Consider the following 11,647-nt stretch of genomic DNA (forward strand, 5'->3'; position numbering starts at 1 on the left):
ATGCCGGCAGACAGCAGCTGGAGGAAAACGCTCCCGACACACGCGGATGCTGCGCTGCAGCCAATCAGAGGCCGCGGCGTGAGCAGGGGGCGGGGCCAGCGCAGCAGCACAGGCTCCAGCCTACCTACATACTTACTGTGTAAATCTTTTAAAAGCAATTAGCCGCAACATCCACTAAACCTTCCCACTTAGTGGGCAACATCCACATTTTTTGAAAAGGGGTCGTTTCCCAGGCGGCGTGAGAAAAAGGGTAAGTTGAAGATATCTTCTGGATAAGATTGATTTACACGGTTTTGTCATATTCGGTTTCGAGTTACTATTATGTATATGATGGGTATTTCACTGTCCGCTTTAATGCAATTCGACCCGTGAAACGTGGATTTCATTGGTCCGCGTTGACGTTACTGTTTTCCGAGGATACAACTAGATGCAGTTTTCTCTCACTCTTTAGATTCGGATGCTTTTCTCCTATAGGGATTTTGCTAAGTAATATAACTCCACCTGTATCAAGTTTCGCAGCCAATGCATGCAGTGCTAAAGTCATGGTCTTGTGGTAAAAAACATGAGCAGAAAGAGGAGAGCACAAGTTCTGAATGTGCATTTTTTTGCATGCACCAGGACGACAGACACACTGTGGCGACGAGCTTAATTTTCTAGGTGTGATTGAGGAATTGCGTTGATTCATTTTGGCCTTAAGGCTGATTTATGGTTCCGCGTTACACCAACGCAGTGCCTACGGCGTAGGGTACGCGGCGACGCGCACCGTACGTAGCGCGTCGCCGCGTACGTTACGCCGTAGGCTACGCCGTCGATTTAACGCAGAACCATAAATCAGGTTTAAAACCATCGCACACCACGTGCAGTCAGTGACAATGTTTTTTTTTTTTTTTTTTCAGTGAGGTATGTGAGTGAACGCACCTCTTGTGTTTTTATCCATTTATTTATGTTTTCATCCCAACATCAGGCATCCTTCCTCAACCATGACTGACAGGAAAGCAGTGATCAAGAACGCAGACATGTCCGAGGACATGCAGCAGGACGCCGTGGACTGTGCCACGCAGGCCATGGAGAAGTACAACATAGAGAAGGACATCGCTGCCTACATCAAGAAGGTGAGACGGGAGACCCGCTCACACACATGCTCTGCGAATTAAGAGCAGTCTATTTTATGTTGTCAGGTCTATTTTCAGGCAGTATGCAGATGAAGCTCTTAATGATCAAGACCACTGCTGGAAGTGTTTTATTCCCCAGCTCCACAAAATCTCTTTTTAGAAGTAGTTTAAACGGTGACCAGAACGCTCTGGGATTCTCTACATTTACACGGACATAATAACATGAAAACATCCACACATGACTTTGATTTTGATTTGATTTATTTAAATTTTTGTACATGTAAAAAACAAAACACTTCGAGAGAAGTTTAAGAAAACAAAACAAAGAATTTCATCCTTTAACACTTGATATCTTAATTTACATGTGCAAAAAAGGAGTAGGAAGAAGTGTAAACGTATTTAATCCTACCCCCATTCACTAATCATTTAACCCATATTTATAAATACTCACACACTGTACTCACACTGCTAAATAACATTATTATTATTATATACCGTAATTATACTCACACACATACCTATACATACATACACGTAGTTGAATAATTATATATATTTGTACACACATGTCCATATAAATATTTATATAAATATACTTATTTACACTATACTGTCTCTATTCACTGCATCTGCTCTATATCTATGTATATATCTACTTACACACACACACACACACACACATATATATATATATATAATTAGCTGCCCATTTCTTTACATAAATATAAACAAATCTACCCATTCACCCAATAGTGTTATCGGCAGGCCCCTAAAAGCCGCAAAACCCCTTCCTCTTTGTACCTCGTGAAAATCATGTTTTTATATTTGTTTTTAAACTGGTTAATTTAAAAAAAAAAAAAAAAAAAAAAATACTGTGAAGTGTTGTTTATAAATGAAATCTCTAATAAGAGACAGCAAAAACAAAACTTCCCCTACATAGTAAAGTTAACACAGAAGCATGAAAGCTGAGAAATTGAATCCTTTTCTCATATCTGTTAACATTAAATATCTCTCTGTATCATAATGTGGCAAGTGTGTCTGGTTTTACCTTCCAGTGCAGTTCCCTGCATCACTGGTGTGATCTTCAGCACGGCAGATGTCACTGTCAGTGTCCTTTGCTCGGCTTCGTTTGAGCTCAGTTAGATATCAGTACAACTGTGACACCCACGAGGCTTCAAACCAGGATTAAGAGCCCACGATACCATTTGAACAGTGTCCTCTGTGACTTCATAGATGCCTAGCAACGAGACACTACATAGGCCAAGACCCCACTGTGGATGCTGGGAAAAAAAAAAAAGCTTTCACGGAGCAGGAGGGAGAATCATACCAACCCTAACCCTGATCACAATGATTTCAGTCTCGGCGTTTAATTTACTCTGACAGTGACTCAATTCACCAGATATGCAGTAGACTGAGAAAACAATGTTCTCTCTTTTTAATGATCATCATAAAAAAAATTTAAAGAACATTTAAAAAGTTATATCTATAAATGGTTTCAGATTACAAATGTTAGCTGTTACATGATGATCTTTGGGGTTTATACTGTTGGTTATAGAAGGTTTTGAACTTTGCAGCCTGAGCAGTGGGGCATTCGCCTATGCTAGGATTGCAGATAATTAGATTGACAATAATCCGATTGATCTGTGATACCAGTGTCATGGTTCAGAATGGGCACATGGATGTATTAGTCCATAGAAAAATACAAAAAATGCTGAAAACATTAGATTTCCTGAGTGGCCTCCACACTCTTGGCCATGATATGCAAGACCATATATGTAGTTAATAGTGATTGATTTTATTTAATATTGAAAATGTCCTCCTCTTGCTTCTTTTCAGGAGTTTGACAAGAAGTATAATCCGACCTGGCACTGCATTGTCGGGAGGAACTTCGGCAGCTACGTCACCCACGAGACAAAGCACTTTATTTACTTCTACTTGGGCCAAGTGGCTATCTTGCTCTTCAAGTCTGGCTGATAAATTTTTGATGTGTATCAATGGGTTTTTCTCCCTGAACATAAATCGGAAATGCACTGGTGGCTGATGTCTCCCATACACTAATAACGACATACCATAATGATGCAAAATCCGCCGTGCGCAGTTGCATGGACCTTACACTATTTAATATGTATGTTACAGTAAGTTTACTTTTTGATAGTTGCCATTTGAATGCAACTCAAGTAGTTTTTGTTGATGCAGTTAAATTCTAGGTTGTAAGAGATTTCAGTGTGGCCCTTGATTGTATAATAAAGGAAAGAAATGTGGTGGTGCATCTGCTTTCCTTCACCAACGGTATTGGCAGAACCTGAGACTGATTTTTATGGTTAAATCACACCCAGTGCATCAGTTTATGAGGGCATCAGGATTTTAACTTGTGATCATAAAAGCAATGATCTGGAAACGCACATGACACACACCTTTTATTGTTTTTCATTTAGATTTAAAAACCTCAACTGGGGGCGGGTGAAACTTTAGCAGCCGCGGTCGGAAAAAGATGTCACAAAAAGTCGACTCACTTGACACTTTGGAACCAGCACAAACCAGTGCAAATATTTCTAGGGATGTTTAGTTAGTCAGCTGTTAGATTTTCACTGTGAAGGACAATAGAGCAACTAAAGCTCGCGTACAGAGATCTTAGCCAGTAACGTCCACCTTATAACAGTACAGTAACTGGTTACCAAAACTCAATTACCTAGCTGTCAGTTATAATCCTGTGTTACTGCATGTTTGGGGGACCACAATTAACTGCTCTAAGGCGCAAAATAAATATTTTCGAAGGCAAATAATAGGCATTTTTAACTTTCACTCTTGAGTATGTAGATATTGAGGAAGATGTATTGATGTACTAATGTACGTTGTGTCCCAGTAATTGCTATAAAACAGCATTAGGAAGGTGTTTTATTAGATAAACATCCACTGTCAACTCCAGCCAGGCTTCCACTGCTCCTGTGTTTCAGATTGTTGTTGTTTTCTCATGCGGCTTGTGATATTTTAAAGTTGCAGCACCCTGGCTTGTACTCTTGCATTGTTCTGCCAGAGAAGCAGGAACGACGAAAGCGTTTGAGTTTGGGTTTCTAATAAAACGACAGGTTCATCTCTTTATCTGTGAAATATCTTAGATTTTCCTTTTGTAACATTAATATGATTAGCCTGAAAGTCAATGCACCAAGTCTGGATTCTCTTGATGCATTCAGTTGGAAGACAGATCAGATGGTTTCAATCCACGCAGCTGGATAACACCACACATCTGTTGCTGCGTGGAAAGACTGGGTTTACTGAGTTGTCGTCCCCCCGTATGTCAGGTATGAGGGAAAACAGAAGTGCAAGTGCGGACGGATATTGTTATTTAGGGACGTCTTCCTAACTTATCAATGTACACTGATTTAGCATTGTTTTCTTCTGGCATGTATTTCTGCTGTGTACGTGTAGGAGCCGTTCCGATGCTGTTGAATTTGCACAAAACATGTGCCTGTCATTGCTCTGAACTGTAACTGGCTTGATTACAATTGCACTTCATTAGAGTTATCCAGTAGTTTGCTACAGAACCAAAACCATATAAACTCAATAAAATAAAAATTAATTGTTGACTTATTATGCTGTGTCCTTATTTTGTTTCCCCCCCCCGGTGTGTTGAAACAGAAACCATGTTTGTGATGTTGGACAATTGTGGAAAATGCTCAGTTTCCATAACTGCAAAAGATTTCTGCTTTGTAACAACAACTTTTGACCATTTCTAAACCTTTTTTCAAAAAAGTTTCATGAGAATATGTGGATACAACTGTTAAATTTGTGACGAATAAAACCTGCTCTAGTTGAATATGGAAATGACTAGCTAGTTGTAGCTCCCAGCTGTTTCCGCTAACATCAACAAAATTATGACACTTTTACTATCAAAAAGAAAGAAAGTCCCAGTTACTAGTTGTGAATTATTAATTTCATTGTTTTATTTTTTTAAATGTTCTCAGTACAATTGTCTGTTTTAGAAGGGGCTATCATATGTAGCCAACATTAGCTGCAATGACATAATACCTTTCAGGGTAATTTAGAAAACATTTTGAATAGTTTTTCTTAAGAACGATCGATTCATTTGTCAGGAGATTGTATTGACCCTTTTCTCACACCTATGTGCCATTTTCATGATTTTGAAAATGAGGTAATTTTGAAGATTTCACCGTGTCACTGAATGACTCCGCATATTTTCTGTTTTATCTGGCACAAATAAACCTTTGAATTTTTGACTTTTTGTTGCACAAAACAAAATAAAGACTTGCAAACTCAAGGTATTAGCATGCAATGGATGTTTTCTTTCAAGTTTCTGATTTCTCTTCCTTAAATTGATATTAAATATAAGTCTCAGATTTAATCACATTTCCTTTGTTTCTTACTAACTTAGAGAGATCATTTATGAAAGAGGATCACTTGAACTATGCACACTGTATCCATCATTATATGAATACGATATGTTACCAGACACAACTATGACCTTTAAATTAAAAAAGAAGATCATTATGTTTACCTGCAAAAGAAGAATGCATATTAGCTCTTATTTAAATTCTGCCTACAACAGAAACCTTTGAGGGTGAGATGACAGAAACATGAATAACTCAGAGGGGACGTTTGCTGTCTTCAGTGTTGATATGTTAAAGCTGCAGGGCTCATAGCATGCATGTAGTGTCTAATTTTTGTGTGTTCACTCTGAATAAATGTCCATACCAACAAGTGTGTCTGATGTACAGTCAGCAACAAGGAGCAAAAACCACGTAACTGTGACATCAGGCGCTGTAGCCTTGTGCTGTTTACCCATATGGCTCAAACATTTGGCCATGCCTAAGTCATCCTTGTGATGATGCTGTCAGATCATGCAAGATTTCCTCTAAAATACATTCTTGGTAACAACATGTTTAGAATCCCATTCACATTTAATATGTTGTCATTTCCTAAAGGGATTTAGTGGTTTCAAAACATTTTCTATTGCTTGACTGAGGTTGACGTATATGAAAAATATTGTCATTTGCCAATTGGGGTTGTCTGCAGGGAAAACAAAATACAAAGTTGCCTCATGAGAAATAGGGGGTTCAGATATTTTTCAGAAAGCTCCAAACCAGTGTCTGAAAGTCAGGATGTTTACATCTCTGATACCCTAATTTGGATCACTCTCACTTAATCATTGAAGAAAAGGGCAAATCTAATTGGTCAAGTTGTGAAATTGTTATGCTTGTTGAATAATTTAGTTTCTTACTTGCTGAAGTTATGCGTTAAATCGGCTGGTGGCACTCATAAGGTGTGCTCTCAGCGGGCAGTCATTCTGTTTGATTGATATTTAAAGGTTTGCAGATCTAACTCATGTCTGCAAACAAACAGAACCACAAATAAGCAACACAAAGAAAATAACCACGTAAGGCGTCAGATCATGTGACAGTATCAGGGCTGATTTAAAATGTTTGTGTTACAGCTCATTGTAGCCTAACATGCAAGTCCTGTAAAACTGTGATTGCATTGTGAACTACAAGAGAGATATCGTTTTTAGAGGTTGTAGAAAGATTTTTTTAAGCTTTGAGTAGTTGGCTTCTCATTAATGAAAAGTTTTTCCAATGTTTCTAACGCGTGTTGGGTTTTTACTGCCTTTGGATCATATCTGTAGGTTAAAAAAAACAAAATGTGAAGAAACAAGAGCTTGCAGAGTTACTAATGAATAATTTCTACAGTGACCGAGGTTGGACTGGATGACATGAGATATTCATTGGGGTTAACTGGAGGACTTTGCTCCTTTGACATTTCTAATTTCTTGATACTTTTGATGCTCAAAGGTTCAATTTGCAGCTCAGTTTAGTGAGCGGGAAAGCATGAATATGAATAAGGTATCAAAGCTCGGCTGACTCATGGATGTTCTGTAAAATGTTATAAACTAGTGTCAGTGTGGGCTCATATTTGCAAAGTACTTCAGAAGTCTGTCTGCCTTTCACTGCTGTTTTACGCTGGTGTTTTTCCCTCCATCACCTCCTACCCTCTCAAAGCTACCTGCATTGTTTTTCATCGCCTCTGGCTGCCTTCACCCATCTTCCCACTCACAGAGCTATAATTTATGGTGAGCACATTCACATGTAGACTGAACAGGTGATTGACTGGAGGATGAAATTAACCCCTGCTGTTAAAAATAATAGATACAACCATTTGAAATAAAGCAGTTTTGAACATAAATTGAGTCATTTTGATGACAACAATTGCTTAAACTCACAACTGACAACTAAATGAATCACATAGTCTTCTCTGTACTTCTCTGTTTTTCAAGTGGAGATAAAATGTTTTTCTCTGATAACTTCAAGTGGATGGAAATCCACTTAAATCCTACACTGACATTAAGCATTCCCGTCCAAGCTTCCATACAGCCCTAAAAGATCCTGTTATTGTGACACGCTTTCATCCCTCTGTTCTCAGATGGCTTTGTCCAGCTCCTCGCCGGTTCAACCTGAGAAACATTCAAAAAGCATCAATTGCATGTGATATTCTGTTGTTTTGGAGCAGGCTTAAAATATCCTCTACTTGTGTTCAATGCGTGGCTCTCATTGAAGCAGTGGATGTGGTTGGTCTCTGCAGATGCCTCATAGACTGCGAGATGACCAGTGGGCGGACTTAACACTGAAATAACAAAGAGGCAAATGACTCAGTTTCAAACATCAGGGATGTTGAGAAATAGAAAAGTATACCACATTCGTTTTTTTTTTTTCATTGCGGCAATTTGACATGAGGGACACAGTAACGTGTGTAGGTTGAAGTATGTGGTGTTATTGTTAGAGAAAATCAATTGTGAGCACACTATTACATGTGAATCTTTTTAATGGAAATACAACCCTCACTTGAGTGACACTTGTTTTGTGGTTGAAAAAAGGCCATCAGAGTGGTTTATTTTTGCAAGACGAGAGCACAAAATAACACGAGTGTACATGTGATCCCACATTATCAAATGTGTTTATGTGCAATGTTGATGCATGGATGGGGCTTTTAATTATATTCAAACATATAATGCTGCTGTCAGTTTTTCTCATGGGAATAAACAGATTTATACCCCTAAGAACCCATAAATACACATGCCTCAAAGCAGTTGCTGATTTCCCTTTCATATATTCACGACCTCTTTAGAAATAATAATAAAGAATAGGAATAAAATCAAAAAAATTATAGATACCCTTGGCACTATATGGGATTTTTTCACCCATTCTTCATACACAGAATATATTCCTGTGTCATATACCTTAATCTAGCATTACATAATTCTCTGTGAAAAGTGGAATTTATATTTGCTTTGATTTATATTTTTACCTTCTAAATACTATCAGATAGATAGATACATAGATAGATACTGTAGAAAGATCATTTTTGTCGTGCGCAATTCCAAATTTTGACCACAAGAGGGCGTAATTTGTCCTTATGTTAGATCTGTTTACATCTATGCGTCCTTTTTTAAACAATTTAAATAGAGAGCAAAGTCCCATTGTGTCATATAGTAGGTGCAAAAGGCAAGAAACTATATTTGAAGAAAAAGTGCAGCAGGATAACGTGAAAGAACTGTGATTGCCTTCTATTTGTTTGAAGCTTTTTATCTCATAGTGTGATTTTGTTGTTTATGTAAACAACAATATTGGTGACTCCGTGGACGATTAAAACAATATAGCTGCTGTAAAGTAAAGCAAAGCTCAGAAGACGTGTATGTGTTCACCAGCATTCATGTTTTTGCATTTCATATAGACAATACCTATCAATTGAGAATTATTTGCAAGAATGGGTCACAGTAATGTGCAACAATCAGAAAAACAGACTTTCCATAGTTTAAAGAGAGACCCCCACCAAAAAAACAAAAAAACACCACTAAATTTCTTCCATTTCCATGACTTTACAACTTGAGAGCATTTCCTCTGGTGAAGGTTGAGAGGGTTGCAGACAATCTGTGCCTTGTCCTTGCATAGAGCACCCAAAGGTGATCTGGTTCATAAATGATTGTGCCCAGTCTGCTTTGCTGCACCTGAAAGCAGTTTGTTCTAATGGTTTCCCCGGAATGGATAGGAGTCATGAAGGTTTGCATCGCATTGCAGGAAGTTGCTGAAGCAGTCACCCCCTGCACAGTTTCACTCAGGTGTAGTATCGCTCATATGCCATTACGCTCATTAACAGAGCCATTCTGAAGATGAGAAAGCTGGACCTCAGTGGGAAGGAATTTTATAATGACTGCAGGCACAACAGTGTACACATTAAGTCAATAAGACTGCTCAAACATGAGAATCGAAAGCATCAGAGAAAAAAAAAAAATCCAATACAGATGCATCAAACTTAGATAGCACATTGGTCTGTATATGTATACGCACACAACAAAAATATGCAAACAAAATACACAACATTCAGTTTTAAAGTGATTTAAAATCTTGACAAACATCCTGCATGACTAAGTAAGAAGCGGGTTAAAGGTTGGAATGGCAGCCTTTCATGGACCGCAACATTTTTATTACTTTGTCGGCTCAGATACAGCTGGCAACACCAAGAAGAAGTTTTGTCCTGGTAACACCAAATGTCATACTTAAAATCCACATAAAAAAGGGTGAGTACATATTCAGACATTTTGGAGTACTATGAGTAAGGAGTTACCAGACATTCAGTAAGAAAACCTGGTTTCTACAGCCCTAAAGTCAACAGTCTTACCACAGCCTATCTTATCTCAGCCAAACCCTTTATGGACCATCACCTTGTAATCCTCTCCTTTACTGCCCTTGCTGTGCGCTGCTGTCAAGGATACGGTAATCAACTTATCATGAAGACATGATTTATAAAAGTTGTATCCAATGAGGGCCTCTCAGTCATTCAAATCTTTTGGCATCTTCCAAAGAAGGATATAAATCTCATTTCAGAGCAGCTACTATGAGGAAATAATGACACAATTCAGTGCATGGATTTCCGTCATTTAGTAGAGTATCTTTGTCTTTGCCACAATTATTTGAAGACTTTCCAACTTGTTCCCATCCCCGTCTTTAACTTGAATAAGCAAGGGGGAGAATGCTTTGTTTCTTTACTTTCTTGCCTTATCTCAGATCATATCCCTGCACTGAAAGCATGTGATGTTGGGCAATGGGGCAATAAAGCCGTGCAACTCTTTATGAGAGGGACTGTGAAACTGCGGCATCATTGACTGAACCCCCAGGCACCCAGACCAAGCTTGAAGGGCGACTACCCACTGAGGGACATTCATGCACCAGAGCAGAGAACGTCAAACTGTGGGAATGGTCCTGTTAATTTGACAGAGGCTAAGTGAAAAAGTGACATTTGAAAGTCTTTTAGAAGATGTCAATGCAGTGCTGAATACTTTAACCACTGGGACTGTCACAGAGACCATTTAAAATAAAATGTAGGGGGGTGACTTTCTTTTATGCCTCAACAGATAGGATTATATTTACCTCAAATTTAAGCAGAATTAGCGGCATAGTCTTATGATTGAATGACTATCTTCCTGTTAACTATAGCCATAACTCACATAAGCTCTCACCAACTTTAGCCTCTTATGATTTAAGGATTCAAGGTGTTTTATTGTCACAGCAGCACACTTTAACATGAGTCATAGCCCATTCGAAGGACAATTATATCACTAAAACAATAAACTTAAAAAAAGTAAAATTCTAAAAAGGCAATACTAACATAATACAGGACTATAAACATTAAGATAAGATTAAATAAGAGGAAATATGAATTTGGTGTGCTAAATACATGTGTGCAAAAAGCAGATGAGGTACATTGGCTACATGGCATTCATAGTGAGAGGTCTACAGAGCCTTACCAGACTTCAGCAGTCAGCAGCTTCTGGAAACGTTGTTCTGAACTATGAATGGGCCCCTGATAGAGAATAATCATTATTATTGTAAGGATATCATGGATTATTGTGCTGGTAATAGTACTAAAAGACTCCTGATACTGGTTTTGGGTTGGCCTGGAAGGGTTCGGAGGGAAAGTTTGGGAAACCTTACCGGAGCAGCCTGTTTGAAGCCTGTTGGCCAGGTCTAACCAGAAGATGCTGGACCATCTCTGGCTCACTGGTAGCACCTCATGTAGCAGCTGAGTCACCCCCTCCATTTAAAGCCAAGCTAAAATATTTAACTTGAAATGATTGAGCTTTGGCATGTTCCAGCTGGCTTATAGACCTGATCCTTCACCAGTCTGCCCATTTTTGGATTAATTGGGGTTGAGTGGCATCAGTTCTTACCAACATGACAGTGTGCAGTAAGATGACACACAGCTATGGGTGAGACGTCACAGGGGGGCTTGTCCAGGTCTTATCTTACAATCTATGATACTTGCACTTCAGCAGCGATCAAGATTAAGACCACGTGCTAAGAAGTACCACCAACTACCTGAGACATTGGAATCCAAACAAAGACTCACAACTTTGGCTACATGACTGAGAAGGTACACAACCGAACGGTAAGCTAGGAGAATAAACAAGATGTTCTCCACTGAGCCATCCAAACTGTACTTACAGCAGGAGGGTAATAATAGCATGAGAA

The 11,647-nt window shown here is 38.7% G+C and overlaps 1 protein-coding gene across 1 annotated transcript; it reads left to right on the forward strand.

Moving 5' to 3' along the window:
• Positions 1 to 105: 105 nt before the first annotated feature.
• On the forward strand, positions 106 to 3,373 carry dynll2a (dynein, light chain, LC8-type 2a). Its single transcript, XM_061719625.1, has 3 exons — positions 106 to 250; positions 965 to 1,112; positions 2,949 to 3,373. The coding sequence occupies exons 2-3, from the start codon at positions 981 to 983 to the stop codon at positions 3,084 to 3,086; spliced, it is 270 nt and encodes an 89-aa protein (XP_061575609.1). The 5' UTR covers positions 106 to 250; positions 965 to 980; the 3' UTR covers positions 3,087 to 3,373.
• Positions 3,374 to 11,647: the final 8,274 nt, after the last annotated feature.

The sequence above is a fragment of the Cololabis saira genome, chromosome 4, assembly GCF_033807715.1.
Source record: "Cololabis saira isolate AMF1-May2022 chromosome 4, fColSai1.1, whole genome shotgun sequence".
Taxonomy (NCBI): domain Eukaryota; kingdom Metazoa; phylum Chordata; class Actinopteri; order Beloniformes; family Belonidae; genus Cololabis; species Cololabis saira.

Excerpts from the sequence above, each read along its gene's own strand:
- dynll2a (XM_061719625.1), top strand. The coding sequence starts at position 981 with ATGACTGACAGGAAAGCAGTGATCAAGAACGCAGACATGTCCGAGGAC. Across the intron at positions 1,113-2,948 it reads TCGCTGCCTACATCAAGAAG|GAGTTTGACAAGAAGTATAA; the intron begins GTGAGACGGGAG and ends GCTTCTTTTCAG.